General features: G+C 45.4%; 1 protein-coding gene across 9 annotated transcripts in view; it reads right to left on the bottom strand.

Annotated features, from left to right (window-relative positions):
• The window catches only part of MUC16 (mucin 16, cell surface associated), a 118725-nt gene that overhangs the window by 6073 nt on the left and 93852 nt on the right, over positions 1-18800 (bottom strand). For 5 of the 9 annotated variants that reach the window (XM_070792754.1, XM_070792753.1, XM_070792759.1 and 2 more), the window contains 13 exons: positions 18421-18706; positions 15098-15270; positions 13225-13260; positions 12210-12275; positions 10765-10886; positions 10596-10663; positions 10266-10438; positions 8000-8130; positions 7220-7287; positions 6084-6232; positions 3207-3370; positions 2196-2263; positions 585-751 (listed from right to left, as the gene is read on the bottom strand). In XM_070792754.1, coding sequence (XP_070648855.1) covers positions 585-751; positions 2196-2263; positions 3207-3370; positions 6084-6232; positions 7220-7287; positions 8000-8130; positions 10266-10438; positions 10596-10663; positions 10765-10886; positions 12210-12275; positions 13225-13260; positions 15098-15270; positions 18421-18706 — 1671 coding nt within the window. Of the gene's footprint in view, positions 1-584; positions 752-2195; positions 2264-3206; positions 3371-6083; positions 6233-7219; positions 7288-7999; positions 8131-10265; positions 10439-10595; positions 10664-10764; positions 10887-12209; positions 12276-13224; positions 13261-15097; positions 15271-18420; positions 18707-18800 lie in introns of those variants that run through there. The other 4 variants (XM_070792756.1, XM_070792755.1, XM_070792757.1 and 1 more) reach the window with 4 other exon arrangements.

The following is an 18800-nucleotide window of genomic DNA, read 5'->3' on the forward strand; positions in this document are numbered from 1 at the left end:
CCATGGAATTCTCCAGGGCAGAATACGGGAGTGGGTAGCCTTTTCCTTCTCCAAGGGATCTTCCCAACCCAGGGATTGAACCCAGGTCTCCTGAATTGCGGGTGGATTCTTTACCAGCTGAGCCACCAGGGAAGTTCAAGAATACTGGAGTAGGTAGTCTACCCTACCCCTTCTCCAGCAGATCTTCCCGACCTGGGAATCAAACCAGGGTCTTCTGCATTGCAGGCAGATTCTTTACCAACTGAGCCATCAGGGAAGTCCTCAGTCACAATAACCATACTTCAAATATACTCAGGAGTCTCATGTGATGTATGCTCTGGGCAGCACAGGTATAGGACATTTCCATCATTAAGAAACTTCTACTGCATTATGCTGTCCAGGAGAGATGGCAAGTGTCTCCTGTGTCCCACTGGGTATTGCTTCTTCTCCCTCAGTGATGGGTAAAGTTTGGAAGACTGTGCCACCTCTGCCAGCCTGGGAAAGTTCAATGCTGACTCATCCTCAGGTCTCCAGACTCCCAGGAAAGCCCCTATGTGAGGAAGTTGGAAGCCCTCACTCCTGCCCCCATGATCAGGGAGTCTTACCGTCCACAAGGAGACTGTTCCTGTCCAGGGTGAAATTCTGCAGCTGAGTACCATTCTTGGTCAGACGCAGGAATTCCTCATAGATGACAACTTGGTACGGACTCCGAGCCAAAAACGCGAAGTTACACTGAGCGTTTACCCCAGTGTGGTTGCTTGGAGGGACAGACCTGGAAGGACACCAGTATATGGAGTTCTACCCCCGTTCTAGGTTCTCTGCTGGCCCTGTCCAGGACAACTTTCTGCAATGATGTAAACATTTGTGTCTGCAGTATCCAGTCATTATTTGCCCCTTGTTACCAAGCACTTAAAATATGGCTACTGTGGGACTTCCCTGGTGGTCCAGTGGCTAAGACTCTGTGCTCCCAATGCAGGGGGCCTGAGTTCAATCCCGGGTCAAGGAATCAGATCCCATATGCCACAACTCAGAGTCTGCATGCGACAACTAAAACAGATTCCGCATGCTGCAATTAAGACACGGCAGTGGCTCAGATGGTGAAGAATCTGCCTGCAATGTGGGAGACCCAGGTTTAGCCCCTGGGTCTGGAAGACCCCCTGGAGAAGGGAATGGCAACCCACTCCAGTATTCTTGCCCATGGAGAATTCCATGGACAGTCAAATAATAAATTAAAAAAAAAAAAAAAAAAAAGGGTGAATCTGCACATTATGAAAGCAAACCAGAAAGAAAGAAATCAAATTTGCCTCAAAAAGAAACATGACTAGTGTTAAGTGAGAAACTAAATGTCTCATTTTATTTAATTGGATTAATTTATAAATAAATAAGCACAACGAGAACATTTTGAAATGCTGGAGTAAGGACTCTCGAAAATCTGTAAAAGCAATGAGAACACTGGTAAACATGGCCAAAATCAACTTTTTCAGAAGTCTAGAAATTTACCAAAGGCTGGCAACAAGCCAAGCAGCATTTAGGTAAGAAAAAAATGTATCTTGGTAAACAGAGTCAATGTTATGGCATTATAGCTTGCACAGTTCTCATTCCACTCTCACAAGGGACTCAGTAACTGTGAAAGCCGGAAGGTTAGAACCAGTTGACTCATTAGCATGGATCTTCCTCATTCTTCCCTCACCCCCACTAGCAAACAATTTCCGTTCTCCCTCTAGGGATTTACTCTTCTGGACAATAGGCATTCCATTTTTATGAGAATCACATGCTGTGTGGTCTTTTGTGACTGATCTCTTTCATTAGAATAGTGTTCTTAAGAGGGAGATGAATATAGGCATAATTATGACTGATTTGCATTGTTATACAGCGGAAAACTGAAAGCATTAGTCGCTCAGTCGTGTCCAACTCTGCAAAACCTTGGACTGTAGCCTGCCAGGCTCCTCTGCCCATGGGATTTCCCAGGCAAGAATACTGGAGTGGGTTGCCATTTCCTCCTCCAGAGATCGAACGGGTGTCTCCTACAGCTCCTGCATTGCTAGGCAGATTCTTGACCGCTGAGCCACCAGGGAAGCCCCAGTGTTTAGGTATCAGGTCTGTGTTCCTAGGGCTCTCTTCCATAACAGGTAGGAACTGAAAGACTGCAGCAGTGGGGACACTTCTAAAGGACAGTGCGAGTCTCCAAAGTGATCAGGTCCTGAGCTGGAACTCACCTGAATGCTGAAACTTCACAGTCAGAAAAATGAGTCTTGATGCTGCTGTTTCGGAAGAGCTGGTTGAGCTGAAAGATAGGGCAAAATTTCCTAGGTCAGAATCCATGACTCTGGCACTGGAGAATGCCAATTAGCCAATGAGTACACTGCCCCATTTATTTATTTTTCTTTTGGTCAAATGGTAAAGAATCTCCGCTGCCACTGCAGAGGGCACGGGTTCAATCCCTGGTCAGGGAACAGAGATCCTGCATGAGGCACAGTGCAACCAAGAAAACAAAAAATAAAAGAAAAACCAGCCCAGGTATGTACACCAAAGCATGTTCTGTTCCAGGATATTACTTGGGCTAGTAATTGAACTCGTCTATGGCTGTCTCTTCATTTGTCAAATGCGAATAAGAACCTATCTTTATGAACTATTAAAAAAAGAAGTCACCTTCTGGATAACCAACAAGGATCTACTGCATAGCACAGGGAAATACACATAATATTTTATAATAACCTACAATTGAAGATAATCTGAAGAAGGATATATATATATATATATATATATATATATATATATATATATATGAATTGCTATGCTGTATATCTGGAACTAACCCAATATTGTAAATCAACTATACTTCAATTAAAAAAATGTCCAGGGGACTTCCCCTGGTGGTCCAGTGGTTAAGAACTGCCTTCCAATGCAGGGGATACAGTTTTGATCCCTGGATGGGGAACTAAGATCCCATATGCTGCAGGGCAACAAAGCCCACAGGCTGCAACCGCTGAGCCCATGCACTCTGGAGCCCATGAGCCACAACTACAGACGTCTGTGTGCTACAATGAAGACCCAGCACCACCAAAATAAAATAAAAAATAAATAAAATTTAGAAATGTCCAGAGGCTAAACTGAAAAAAAATAAAGGTAAATGTGCACACTAAAATAAAAGGTCACCCTCTGACTCCTCGGTGTCCATAGGTCAGTCTCTGCAGAGGAACAGATTGGGCACAGAAGCCCATTCTTACCGCATCCTCAATATTTCTCTTATTTCTCTGGTATTTGGGAGTGTCTGGCTGCTTCATGTCTTGAGAATAGAATAGGTTGGTGACAGTGAAATTTAGCTGGACTTTCTGGAAACTGGGAGTGGTCGTTGGTTGGTCTGTGGGTAGGTGAATTGATGGCTCTGCTTCTAGAATAAAAGGAAAGTGAAAGTTCCCATTAGGGGAAGTTTTCAACAAAGAAGTCATTAGAGTCAGTCTACTTATTCCTGGCACTGTGGACTGAGCTGGGTTTTTAAAAGTGTGTTACAGGAACTTCTCTGGTCCCCGAGTGGTTAAAGATCTGCCTTGCAATGCAGGGGATGGGGATTTGACCCCTGATAAGATCTCACATACCGTGGGGCAACGAAGCCCACTTGATGCAAAAGAGAAGCCAGTATGCTGCAACTAGAGAAAGCCTGCGTGTGCAGTGAAGACGACCCAGGGCAGCCCCGCCCCCGCCGCCAAAAAGAGTAGGCTATAATAAAAAAGAATGAAATAATACCATTTGCAGCAACATGGATGGCATAGAGATGATCATACTAAGTGAAGTAAGTCAAAAAAAGAAAGACAAATGCCATATGATATTACTTATATGTGGAATCTAAAATATGATATAAATCAACATATCTATTAAACAAAATCAGACTCACAGACATAGAAAACAGACTAGTAGCTGCCAAGGGGGAAGGAGATAGAGGAGGGAGGGAATGGAGTTTGGGATTAGCAGAGGCAAGCTATTATATATAAAATGGATAAACCGCAGGCCCTACTGTATAACAGGGAACTATTAATATATTCAATTGTCTGTGACAGACTCTAATGGAAAAGAATATGAAAAAGGAAAATACATATGTGTATATGTTCTTGTTGCTTAATCGCTATGTCATGTCCGATTCTTTTGCGATACCATGGACTGCAGCCTTTCCAGGCTCTTCTGTCCATGGGATATCCCAGGCAGGAATACTGGAGTGGGTTTTCATTTTCTTCTCCAGGGTCTTCCTAACCTGGGGATCAAACCCATGTCTCCTGCATTGGCAGGCAGATTCTTCATCACTGAGCCACCTGGAAAGCCCATATATAACTGAATCGTTTTACTGTATTGAAGAGGGTAACACAGCATTGTAAATCAACTGCACTTCAGGGAAATTTTTTTAAAAATTGGCTACTGAAGACCATCTGCCCACCTTGAGTCCATTCATCTGTCTGCCTGTCCAGCTGTCCACTAAGCATTGTGAGAGTTCACAAGGTTGGGGGGAAGAGGAGATTTCTCTGAAGCAGTTGGCAGGTGCTGACCATTCCAGTGGGCATCCATCATCTTTGCTGATCTAGGTCCCTAATATGTCTTTCTCCCCCTCCCCAATCATTGACCTGGTAGAGGAGAATCACCAGAGGACAAGCTTTCTAAAGTAGAACGCTGAGTGTGCCATGTTCCTCCCCAAACCATTCCAGTGCCCAGGAAAGTCTCTGCCCACATCTTTAGCCACAGTTGTCACCCATCTTATGTCAAGGTGTATGCTCCAGCCACACCAAACTCCTTATAGCCTCCTTCAATGACATGCTTTATCTTCTAGGTTACAGACACATGTGGCTCAACTCCCTATTTCTTCCCTTCAGCTAAGTCCTATTCTCCTTCAGATCTGTTTCTTCATCACTTCCTCTAGAAAACTTTCCAAGAGAAAGCAGTGTAATCCTTCTTTGGAATTCCCACAGACTTTCAAAATTCCTCTGTCATAGCAGCAATTACAATGTATCATCAGTGCCTATTTATTTTCATGATATATACATTTAATGAATAAATGAATGAATCAACCAATGTATGACTCATAACAGCCTAACAAGGAAACCCAGGATCCTTCCCATTTTGGGTTAGAAAAACTGACATGTGAAATAATCATTCTGTTGGTTACAATTGCTGGATTTTCTCTTCCTGTCTCCTGTTGGATGACATTGCCATGAGTCATCAGCATGGGCTTCCAGAAAGCCTCTCCTTTTTCCTCTGTAGCCTCTATCCATGTCGCTCATATCCAGAAGCCCTATCCTTCTTCATAAAACCATCTTTTGGACTTCCCTCATGGTCCAGTGGGTAAGATTCTGACTGCCAATGCAGGGACCCCTTGGTCTGGGAAGATCCCACATGCCGTGGGGCAACTAAGCCTGCGCACACATCACAACTACTGAGCCCATGCTCTGGAGCCTGACAGCTACAACTACTGAAGTCCAGGTGCCTAGAGCATATGCTTTACAATGAGAGAAGCCACCACAAGGAGAAGCCTGCACATTGCCACTAGAGAGTAGCCCCCGCTCGCTGCAACTAGAGAAAGCCCACTCAGCAATGAAGACCCAGCGCAGCCAAAAATAAATAAAATTTTTAAAAAGACTAAGAATATACAGTAGTCATGTACGGATGGAAGAATTGGACCATAAAGAACACTGAGCACCAAAGAATTGATGCTTTCGAACTGTGGTGCTGGAGAAGACTCTTGAGAGTCCTCTGGACAGCAAGGAAATCAAACCAGTCAACCCTACAGGAAATCAACCCTGAATATTCATTGGAAGAACTGATGCTGAAGCTGAAGCTCCAATACTTTGGCCACCTGATGCGAAGAGCTGACTCATTGGAAGAGACCCTGATGCTGGGAAAGATTGAGAGCAAGAGGAGAAGGGGGCAACAGAGGATGAGATGGTTGGATGGCATCACTGACTCAATGGACATGAGTTTGAGCAAACTCCGGGAGATGGTGAAGGATAGGGAAGCCTGAGGTCATAAAGAATCAGTTGGACATGACTTAGCGACTGAACAACAACAAAAGAATTTTTAAAAATACCTTTTCCAGCCATGACATATCCCCCTCTATGTCCCACCTGTCACATGCACATCTGTCAGCTGGTAGGTGGCACCCAGCCAGTGGGATGAGGCGTTCAGGGTCTTGTCTAGAAATACTTGCTTCACCATGCTGGAGTCCACTCTGGAGGAGAACTGGGCCTTGATGGTGACCGATATGGGATCCAACCTGGGAACAGAGACCATGGGATCTCAGCCAGCACCCAACACCAGCAGTGTGTCCTGAGTTCCTGCTTTGTAGACTCAAAGACCTAAGGGTAAGCACCGCAGTATCTGACTGCCTTCTTGCTCCAGGCAAGGGAAGAGACCCTGACCAAAAAGGGAAACGCTTCTAGGAGTTAGGAAGAGAAGCAATAACAGTAACAATAATGAATGTCTGTTGTGGACCTCTAAGAAGTGACTTCCACAGTCCTTCCCGGTCACTCTGGTAGAAGCTATAATTACAATCTGTTGTTTAGTCCTGTCCAACTCTTTGTGACCCCATGAACTGCAGCTCAATAGGCTCCTCTGTGGGATATTCCAAGCAAGAACACTGGAGTGGGTTGCCATGTCCTTCTCCAGGGGCTTTTCCTAACCCAGAGATTGAACCCAAGTCTCCTGCATTAGCAGGTGGATTCTTTACCACTGAGCCCCCAGGGAAGCCTATTTTTATCATTATCCCCATGTTAAAGACAAAGGAACTGAAATTACTAACTTTCAAAGTCAGCAGCATGTCCCATGATCCTCCCTCTCTCTAGTATAGATGTCCTAGGCCTCTACTCATCCTTCAGAGATGTGAATTCAAACCCAACTTCTGTGCCTCAGTTTTCCCATGCGAACATGTGGGATGCACATATTGCATCTCTCATGCAAGAATGTTAAGAAAATGAAATGAGATGATCGTGCATGACAGTACTCAACAGGCAGCCTGGCCATGGTAAATATTATTAGATTACTATTAGCTGAAAGTTGAAGGAGGTGGGTGCAGGGAGATGGTGGGTCCATGAGGGTAAGCCTTTTCCTGTACCCCAAAGACCTATGGAAGGAGATGGTAAGCTGTCAGGCATGTGGGAAGAATGGGCACCATGTCAATGACTTCCAGTCCAAGGATGTGCCAGCCAGTGCTCAGAGCCTTGAGCTGCCATCTCAGCCAATGCTTTCAGTCTCCTCAACTTACGTCAAGTTGGTGACCAGGCAGGAGAGGAATACGCCTTGTAGCTGGCTGCTTCTGTAGAGTTTGGTGACCTAGAATAAAGGGGAGGGAGGCTGGGTGAGATGGAGGTCTCTTGGGGCTGGAGGGCGCCACTGGAGCCAGAGAGGAACAAACACAGGTCTTGAAGCAAGGGAGGCCTCAGTTCTGATCCTGGTTCTGCCCTTAACTCCATTGTGTGCCCGTAGGCACAATGTTCCCTTTTCTGAGCCTCAATTTTCCCATCTGAAAAGTGGGGCAGCAGCTAGGGTACCAACTCTGGAATCTGAAATAACCTAGAACATGTAGGTAAAGGGAAGAGTTGAAACAATTACTTAATAGATGCAGGGCAGGACTTCTCTGGTGGATAAGAATTCACCTGCCAATGCAAGGGATATGGATTCGATCCCCAGTTAGGGAAAATTCCACATGCTGCAGAGCAGCTAAGACTACGCCACAACTACTGAACCCGTGCTCTGGAGCCCAGGAGCCACAACTACTGAAGCCTGTACACCAAGAGCCTGTGCTCCACAACAAGAGAAGCCGCCGCAGTGAAAAGCCCGTGCACCATGACAATGAGTAACCCCCACCTGCCGCAACTAGAGAAAGCCCGAGTGCAGCGATGAAGACCTAGCACAACAAAAAATAAAATATAATAATAATAAACATGGAAGGGGAATAGCTTAGAAAAATAGGTGCATGTCAGACTGAGGAATGAGAGGGGCACTCAGGGTAAGGAGAGATGGGAGGGGCGAGAAAGACCCCCACCTTGTCACTGATGTCCCACAGCAGGGCGATGTACTCTGATGATGTGGGGTCTTGGTTGCTGAGATTCCAGTTGATTATGTGGAAATTTAGCTGGTATTCCCTCTGGATAGATAAACTCTGGGGTGCATAGCCTGGAGCCACAGAGAGGAAGAAAAGACCGACAAAGACTCAGCTTTTAGCATAGAGACATGTTGGCCCAGGGGACACCTTACCTACTACCACCATAATCAAAATCAGGTCCATGTGTTGGAGACTGTAGGGGTTCTTGAATGGAAAGTCACCCCATAGAGGAGGAAAACTGGAATTTTATAAGAAATCTCCTGAGCTGAGCTTTTCTGCTTGAGCTTATGCAGTTCCTGCTTCCTGGAATGCTCTTCCACCCTCCTCTTTTCCAGGAAAACTCCTATTCCTACTTCAGGAGCCCATTGAGATGGAGCTCAATAAGAGCAGGCACTCATCTGTCTTGTTCTTGTCATGTCCAGTGCCTAGTATAGTTTCAGGCACATAATATCCTCCTCCAGGAAGCACTCCTTGACTTGCCCTGCCTCTGCACTCCCATGGCACCCTGTTAATAATAGTGTCTCTGCCTTTTCTGTGTCCCCAAGTAGTATTTTTTTTTAAGTTTATTTTATTGAAATGTAGTTGATTTAAAATATTGTGTTAACTTCTACTGTGCATGCGTGCGTGCTCAGTCGCCTCAGTCGTGTCTGACTTTTTTCGACCCTGTGAACTCTAGCCCACCAGGCTCCTCTGGCCATGGGATTCTCCAGGCAAGAATACTGAGTTGCCATGCCCTCCTCCAGAGGATCATCCTGACCCAGGGATCGAACTCAGGTCTCCCGCATTGCAGGCAGATTCTTTACTGCTGAGCCACCAGGGAAGCCCAATTTCTGCTGTACAGCACAGTAATTCAGTTATATATATATCTTTCACATTCTTTTCTATTATGGTTTGTCCCAGGATATTGAATATAGTTCCCTGTGGTATAAACTAGGATCTTGTCGTTTACCCATTCGATATATGATAGTTTGCATCTGCGAACCAAACTCCCACTGGATCTCTCCCCCATTCCCCTCCCCTTGGCAACCGTAAGTCTGTCCCCTGCGAGTCTGTTTCTGTTTCATACATACTTTCATTTGTGTCCTATTTTAGATTTCACATATAAGTTATATCATATGGTATTTGCCTTTGTCTTTCTGACTTACCTTACTTGTGTCCCTAAGTAATCTTTAATTCCCTTGATTATGACTTTTTCAGGATTAGAACTTGTGTATTCTATCTCCATGCCCAGAATATGGCTTGGTACAGAATGGTCATGCATATGAGTTTGTTGAATGAATGAATGTGAATTGCAATGGATCCCCAAATATTAGGACTGAGATACTCAACTTGCATTTGTTCACTCATTCATTGGGTATTACAAGGTACCAACATATTAAGAATAGGATCCAGTGCCATGTTAAACAAACACTAATTCTGTAGAGTTTGAACCATTAAATAATTGCTGCAAAGTGTGATAAGTGTTGGGCTTCCTAGGTGGTGCTAGTCAAAGAACCCGCCTGCCAATGCATAAGAGCCCTGGGTTCAATCCCTGAGATGGGAAGATCCCCTGGAGGAGGGCATGGCAACCCACTCCAGTATTCTTGCCAGGAGAATCCCATGGACAGAAGAGCTTGGTGGGCTGCAGTCTATGGGGTTGCAAAGAGTCAGACGTGACTGAAGCAACTGAGCACGCATGCATGTGATAAGTGTTGGTTTGGTGCTCAGCTAGGAACAATGGGACCATGTCCAGCAGGGTTTCTCATCCTCAGAACCACTGAAATTTGAGGCTATATAATTCTTGGTGGTGAGGGTCTGCTGTGCATTGAAGGATATTGGTTACATTCTTGGCCTTTATCCACTAGATGCCAGGAGCACCCTCCCCTACTGTGGTAATCAAAAATGTCTCCAGACACTGCTGAGTATCTCTCAGTGGGGCAGAAATCACCTCCAGGTATGAACCACTGCCATGGAAGAACCTTGCATTGAACTTCAGTCCCAAGAGATCCCATGGGTTAGACATTTTGGTTTTGAATGAAAATTCATTGACATTCATTTGGTCAAAGAATGTCATGCTACTTTCCTGAACTGACAAGGAAGACCAATCCCATGGAGGTTTGGAAGGTGCTCCCCAGACAGAACTTGGGCTGACTTGTTCAAGAGGAAATAAAACAGAACAGGGACAAGTAGTGATCGCTGTTAATACAAATTCAGCATAAACACTCACCATTGATGAAGAGGCTGTCCTTGACCAAAGTGTAGAAGCCCAGCTGGGTGACACCATGGGTCAGTTGGCTCAGCTCCCAGTAAAGCTGCTCTATGTCCAGCCTGTGGCCCATGGGGTCAGGGTGGTAGGTGCAGACGACATACACGCTGGTGGCTGCACTATCCTTCTCAGGTCTAGGGAGAGGGAGGTGGGAACTCAAAAGACAAGTCTTGAAACCTCTGGGTGTGGGGCCCAGAAGAGGGAGAAGCAAATGAGAGGTCAGTGGGAAGACAGAGAGGGGTAGACACCAAAAGTGTTCTTTACTGGCAAATACTCAGGAAAAGGAATTACTTGAGGGAGATCAGTCTGCAACTTGAGTAGAAGGGGCCCAGGCTGCTCTTCTGGAACAAGGATCCAAGCTGGGGAGACAGGAGAAAGATGATGAGCAGAAAGGACAGGCACTGGGGCAGAGGATACATGGGAGTGATCCCACCAGTGGTTGCTGGGACCAGCATCTCACCAGGCGATGCAGGATCATCTTGGTGGAGTTGAACATGGCGAAGCCATTGCTCATGTCTGATGAGTATGGAAGGTTGGTGATGGTGAAGTTAAGCGTGAGGGCCTTCAGGTTGTATCCCATAGCTGCGATAAGAGAGGGGGATAGATGGTTACCACTGAGAGCTGACCTGGAACCACATCAGAGTTCCATATTCATTGTAATTGGTTGTCTTCCAGTAGCACTACCACCCACCAAGTCAAAACCAGTGTTATCTGTTCAGCTCCTCCTCCCTCATCTCCAGTTAATACCAGTTGTACTTGCAGAACAGTTCCTGCATACATCCCCTCTCTCCATCCCTGTCGCAGCTCAGGTTTTATCTTCTCCGACCTGAACTGACACCCCAGCAGCCTCGCTGCATGCCCTTACTAACGGATGTTCTCTACACCGAACAGTAGAAGAAATTTTCTTAAATAAAAACCTGACTATTGTCACCACTGTTCTAGGACCACTTGTGGCTCCCTATGGCCTTCAGCACGAAGTTCAACTTTTTTGATCTGGCACTCAAAGTCCTTCTTAATCTGGTTCTTGCCAACCTTTTAGCTGAATGTGTCCATTTACTTCATCTACACCAGGGCTTCCCTGGTGGCTCAGACAGTAAAGAATCTGCCTGAAATGCAGGAAACCCAGGTTCAGTCCTTGAGTCTGGAATAACCCCTGGAGAAGGGATAGCTACCCACTCCAGTATTCTTGCCTGGAGAATTCCATGGACAGAGGAGCCTGGTGGGCTACAGTCCCTGGGGTCACAAAGAGTCAGTGTGACTGAGCAACTAAGGGATCCATCTACTCCAGCTTAAGCTTTAAACTTCATGCAAACCAAATCCCTCTCAGTTCTCCCCATACGCTATGCTGTTTTTGACCACTGACATTTTTGCTCATGGAATCCCACCAGCCAGAAAAACTTTTCATTCCCTATTTGCCTGGATGGCTCTTACTTTTACTTAAAGACTCAGGTCATATGAAAGTTTCTCCAGAAACCCTTTCCCTTCTAAATACCAGTTGTACTTGCAGAACAGTTCCTGCATACATCCCCTCTCTCCATTCCTGTCACAGCTCAGGTTTTATCTTCTCTGACCTGAACTGACACCCCAGCAGCCTCACTGCATGCCCTTACTAACGGATGTTCTCTACACTGAACAGTAGAAGAAATTTTCTTAAATAAAAACCTGACTATTGTGCCAGGGGCCTTTCCCCAAGACATACATTATAATAGTCTGTTAGTCACAAGAGTGGGGGCTCCATGAGGGCCAGCATCAGACTGAATTGTTGGTATAATCTTTGAGATAAAAGCATGATTGCCCTAAAGCCAGAACTGCACACCCTGGCCTCCCAGCTCCTATGTTACAATTGGCCGGTGGATATGTGGGGCTGGAGAGCTTCTCTTGGGCAGGAAAAGGGGCCTCCGATACCTGTGGTGGATTCTGGTTGCACAGGTGATGGTGAAGTAGGAAGGAACGTGGTAGCTGGTGCGGGAGCTGTGGAAAGGGGAGGTATTAGGGAGGAACAGAGCCCACTCCCAGACTTGGAGAAGCCCCCCAGGCTCACCTGGGCTGTATAAGTGGTTGTCCAAGCACAACCATTCATAGGTTTACCATTAATGAGTGAGAGCAAAGGAATCATTGGGTAAGTAGAGGGATGAACAAACCTGTGAATGAAATGAACCCAAGAGAGTGGGTAAACAACAGAGAGACTGAACAAAGAGGACAGACAGATGGAAGGGCAGAAATATGGACAGATGGATGGGATACCTGGATGATCAGAAGAAGAATGGACAAAAGGAGGATCAAAGAGAAGGAAGGAAGGATAAACACAAGGAAGAAAAGTTGAGAGACAGATGGAAGTGCAGAAGGAAAGAAGGAAAAACAGGTGTATAGGCAGAAGGATGTTTGGATGGATGAATGGATAGATGGATGGATGGATGGAAGGAAGAAAGGGAGGGAAGGGGGAAGGGAGGAAGAGGTTGGAGAGCAGGTATAACTGGGAGGATGGAAGAAAGGATTGGTGAAAAGATAGGTGAAGTGATCACTACAAGCGTGAATGGACCGATATGGCCAAACCGCTGAGTAGCCACTGGAGCTTGCACCTTGACACTATGACCCCTTCTGCCTCTCCTATAAAAGATTTTGTTATTAGGAAGCAGAGACTACAAGGTCATTATATGACCTCAACCCTTATTACTGTAGGGAATGCTCATTCAATTTCTTCCTCCAACCCAGAAGGGTGTGGAAAATTTGGAGAGCCAATACCATGGCTGTGGGTCCCAAAAAGAGACCAAGGACTCATCATCCTTTCTCCCACTGACACTTTGTCCGCACTCAGGAGACACAACCTGAGTTTGAGGCAAGCTCCCTTTGTCAGTGAGAAGAAAAGTTAGGTTAAAGACCATTGAAGGCTGAAATGGACAGTGGATGAAAAGATACCTACTTGTAGGAGGCTCATCTGGACCACGTTCATTATAACCTGGAAGCAAAAAAGCCACACGTTAAGGGGAGGTGGAGAAACAAGCCCGGGTATCCCTGCCTTTGTCCACATGGGGTTCCTTTCTGGATGTCATTCCTTCTGTACCAGGTGAGTATCCATGCATCTTCTAGGATCAGACTTAAATGTCATCTCCACAATTAAGGCTTTCCTGACCTTTGGATTAGAAATTAATTGTGGGACTTCCCTGGTGGTCCAATGATTAAGACTCCATGCTTCCAATGCAGGGGGTGCTGGTTTGATTCCTGGTTTGGAGAACCAAGATCCCACATATTGCACAGTATGGCCAAAAAGAAAAGAATAAAATGAGCGTCATAAAGGACCAGGATGTCTCCCTGCCTACCTGATGGGGCAATGGTGAAAAGAAAGTGTGAGTTGTCAAACTCTATTCCCAGGCCGGGGACAGACAAGGGAACCAGAGTATAATTTCAGTCAACTTCATCACAGCTGTGCACTGACCATCAGGGACCCCCTTAAGGGTCACCCTTTCAAATGCTGTTTCTTTCTGGATTTGAGGCTCATTCCCAGTGTGTCTGAAGCTTGGACCTCCTAGATGTTCAGAGTTCCTGCCTTCCTTCCTGGCTAGAGGCCCCATCCAAGAGAGAGGCCCATCTTGGTCAAAAGTGAGGAGTGGGACACAGGAAACTCTACTCAATACTTTGGAATGGGTCTATATGGGAAAATAATTTTTTAAAAAGTGGACATATGTATATATATGTATAAATAAGCAAAATTTTTAATCATTCCAGTTGCACATTTAAATAAAATGATGATGTTTTAAATCACTAAATAAAAGGAAGAAATAAAGGAGGTCAATAACTTAAAAAAAATTACCCCAAACTGATGTAGAATGTAGAATTAGATGCTATGTCATTTGTGAGTAGTGATGGTTTTGCTTCTTCCTTGCTGGTTTGTGTGTCTTTTGTTTCTTTTTCTTGTCTGATTGCTGTGGCAGGAACTCCAGTGCTATGTTGGGTACAGGTGGTGAGGGTGGGCATCCTTGCGTTGTTTCTGGCATTGGGGGAAGGGCTTTCAGCCTTTCACCATTGACTGTGATGTTGGCTATAGGTTAGTCATAGATGGGTTTGTTGTGTTGGGATGTGTTCCCTCCGTACCCTTTGATGGGGTCTTCAGTTGTGAATGGGCGTTGAATTTTGTTGAGTGCCTTCTCTGCATTTCTGATCATGAATTGATCATGGGATTTTTATCCTTCCTTTGTTGGTATGTTATATTACATTGATTGACTCGTATACGTTGGACCATCTTTGTATTCCTGGAATTGATCTTATTTAAGCATGGTGTATTAAAAAAGAAAGTGAGAAGTGGGGAAAGGAAACAGATATGAGCTATTCTTTCTCTAAGTCTTCCCTAGAAAGATTTTTTTTTTTTTGTGGCCATGCCCCTCAGCATGTGGGATCTTAGTTCCCTGACCAGGGATGGAACCCATGACCCCTGCATTGGAAGCATGGAGCCTTAACCACTGGACCACCAGGGAAGTCCCTAGAAAGATTCTTCTATGAGTTAAATGTATAGAATGGAGCACAATTTTGGATCCTGAAAATAGTCTTGTACCCTGACTCTGCCACTCTCAAGCCACACCCACTTGGAAATTACATAATCTTTCAGAACCTCGGTTTCTTTGCCTCTAAAATGGGTTTGATCAAGGACCAGGTTTGCAGGGTGGCTGTGTGAGTTCAGTGTGGAGTCAAGATTCACACCAGAGTCTGTCTCAAGGTTTCCCCTGGAGAACTGACTAGCTAATAGAGACTCTTCTGGAGTTAGGGTGTGGACCCAGTGAAGTGGGCTGAGAACCACTCACCATTGAGGTAGAGACTGTCCTTGTCCAGAGAATAGGGACCCAGCCGGGTGATGCCGTGGGTCTGTCTGCTCAGCTCATGGAACACCTTCTTGGCCAGCAGACCGGGGCCGCTGGGGGACTGCCGGTAGGTGCAGAGGATGTTCACACCTGTCTTGGCACCATGGTTCACAGACCTGCGGAAGGAGAGGTTGGCCTTTGGGAGATGCAGTCCACCTGGCACTTATTTATATGGTCACCACATATACCTCACTTTCTGTGTTCCAGCCTTTTGGAACCATTCTTAGTTTCTTCACCTAGTCATACTCTCTCACCCTAGGATCTTTGCACATGCAGTCCCTTCTGCCTGTAAGCTTCTCCCCTTCATTTTTTACTTATGTAATTTCTTGATCATCCTTCAGGTTGCCACTTACATACTTCATCCTCCTCCAAGAAGTCTCCCAGACTGGGTCAGCTTCCATTCAGGCTCCCACAATATCCCATGCTTGTCGAATCACAACCCTGGCTATCTTCTATGTGAGCATATGTTATTTGTCCCTATTACCTCCGGATGGTGACCTCCATGAGGTCAGGGAAAGGACAGTCTAGTTCACTGTTGTCCTGTGGAGCCCCCCGTACCTAGCACACTGCCTGCTCTGTGTGAAAACACAAGTCCTGCTGAACGGATTTTCAAATATGGTTCATCCATACAGTGGGATGTTATCTGGCCTTAAAAAAGAAGGAAATTATGGCAAACGCTGAAGCACAGATGGACCTTGAGAACATTATGTTAAATGAATTAAGCCAGTCACACACACAAAAATACTGTATAATGTACAGTTCTATGAGGTACCCAGAGTCATCAAGTTCATAGAGACAAAATAGAATGGTGGTTGTCAACATTCAGGGGTAGATGGAAATGAAGAGCTGTTGTTTAATGTTTAATGGGGATAATTTCAGTTTTGTGAGTTCTGGAGCCTGTTTGCACAGCAATATGAATGTATGTAACACCACTGAGCTATATGGGCTTCCCTGGTGGCTGAGGAGTTAAGAATCCACCTGCCAATGCAGGAGATGCAGGTTCAACCCCTGGTTTGGGAAGATCCCCGGAGAAGGAAATGGCAACCCACTCCAGTATTCTTGCCTAGGAAATCCCATGGGCAAAGGAATCTGGTGGGCTGCAGTCCATGGGGTCGCAAAAGAGTCGGACATGACTTATCAACTAAACAACAACGACTGAACTATACACTTAAAAATGGTTCAGATGTAAGTTTCATGTGATGTGTATTTTACAATTAAAAAAAATCAATTTGACATATGGTAGATATTCATTTAATAGGAACTTGGAGAAGGAAATGGCAACCCACTCCAGTGTTCTTGCCTGGAGAATCCCAGGGATGGGGGAGCCTGGCGGGCTGCCGTCTATGGGGTCGCACAGAGTCGGACACGACTTAAGCGACTTAGCAGCAACAGCTATGGTAGGGAGAGATTAGAAGGGTTTAGAGTTGTTTAGCCCCTGAATCCCTTGATCCTTGATGAGACCATTCCTACAAAATGTGATACACTAGACCCTAAAAAAGGTTCTTGCAAAACCAGCACTTCAAAAATGCATGCATGTATACGTGGAATCGAGAGAGATGGTACTGATGAAGCTACTTGCAGGGCAGCAATGGAGATGCACACATAGACAACAGACATAGAGTGGGAAGGAGAGGGTGGGATGACTGGAAAGAGTAGCGTGGAAACATACACATTACAATATGCAAAACAGATAGCCAGTGGAAATTTGCTGCATGACTCAGGGAGCTCAAACCAGTGCTCTGTGACTACCTAGAAGGGACATATGTATACCTATATACATATGTATACTTATACCTATGTATGTATACATATGTATATGTATACCTATGTATGGCTGATTCATGCTGATGTATGGCAGAAACCAGTGCAATATTGTAAAGCAATTATCCTTCAATTAAAAACCAACTTCTTAAAAAAAATGTATGCCTGCAGTGGCATTTACACCTCCATAAATGCTGAGAACTAGGTGTCTAGTGCTAAAGAAAGACATGCTAAAAAAATGTTCTTGTGACAAGAAGAAAAATGTAATTATGTCTTGATGGGTGTTAACTAAATGTATTGTGGTAATAATTATTTTACAATATACAAATATATCAAATCATTATGTTGTACACTTTAAACTATTAATAATACAGTGCTATATATCAATTACAACTCAATAAAACTAGAAAAGATGAAAATAAAATGACACACAAAAGGCAAAAAGGAAAGAAAACATTCGTCTTCCTTAAAAGGACAGTATAAATTCATGTGTGTGTGTGTGTGTGTGTGCTAAGTCGCTTTAGTCGCATCCGACTCTTTGAGACCCTATGGATCGCAGCCTGCCGGACTCCTCTGTTCATGGGATTTTCCAGGCAAGGATATTGGAGTAGGTTGCCATTTCCTGCTCCAGGGGATCTTCCCAACCCAGGGATTGAGCCTGTGTCTCCTGCTTGGCAGGAGGAGTCTTTACCACTGAGCCACCTGGAAAACTGCTCTCCCATTTCTATTTCTTTATGCTCTCACTGCCTTTGAAATCACCTTACTTAGATATTTATTCTGCTACTAGGTATCAGTTTTATTGACTAGATGTGGGCAGGTCTACTGCCTGCCACCCAGAGTACCACCTGCCTCAGAGGCTGTACCATCAGTGTCAGTTGAATGAAAATATGAATGAAAAGTACTTCACCCATACCAACAGGTCACAGACCGACCAGGAGAAGTGAGATTAACTGCTCAGTGGACACGGAGTTTCTGCTCAGGGTGATGAGAAGTTTTGGGAGTAGACAGTGATGATGTCAGCACACCATTGTGCATGTAATCAATATCACTGAATTGTACACTTAAAAATGGCCAAAAAGGCTAATTTTACATCTGTATTATTTATGTTATTGGGCTTCCCTGGTGGCTCAGTGGCAAAGAACCTGCCTGCCAAAGCACGAGACATGGGTTCCATCCCTGGGTTGGGAGGATCCCCTGGAGAAGGAAATGGCAACCCACTCTAGTAGTCTTGCCTGGAGAATCCCATGGACACAGGAGCCTGGAGGGCTATGGCCCATGAGGTCACAAAAGAGTTGGACATGACTTAGGGACTAAAACAATGATAACAACAACAAACAAAATTATGTTATCACAATTTTTAAAAATTAATAATGTAATGTGAAAAAAATGGATGTAGAATAGGACCCTCCAAGGATAGCCTGCTGCCTCTGGGAGCAGCTCCCACAGCCAGGAGTCCACGTCCTTAGGTGGCGTGCCAGTGGTGGGGATGGTGGGGGTGTTCTCACCTTAGGGAGATGACTCTGCAGCCCGCATACCGGGCACCCAGGCTGCTCCTCTGGAACAATGGGCTGAGCTGGAGAGAAAGGAGAGAGCCATTGGTGGTCACATGTGGGTGTCGGTCCACAGGAAGGGCACGATGGGGTGAACGGGAAAGGAGGCATCTCACCAGGTGCTGCATGAGGGTATCTGTGATGTTGAACTTGTGGGAGCCTGGGTGACCCATGTCTGCAGAGTAGCGCAGGTTGTCGATGGTGAAGTTCAGCGTGAAGGGCTTCTCGCTGACCTCCCCAGCTACAGTAGGTAGAGAGAGAGTCCAGGCTCACTGGGAGCTTGGGTCCCAGTGTCCACCCAGGTGGGGCTTCCAAGGGTCCTGTGTCTTCTTCCC

Source organism: Bos indicus, chromosome 7, assembly GCF_029378745.1.
Source record: "Bos indicus isolate NIAB-ARS_2022 breed Sahiwal x Tharparkar chromosome 7, NIAB-ARS_B.indTharparkar_mat_pri_1.0, whole genome shotgun sequence".
In the NCBI taxonomy this organism is placed as follows: domain Eukaryota; kingdom Metazoa; phylum Chordata; class Mammalia; order Artiodactyla; family Bovidae; genus Bos; species Bos indicus.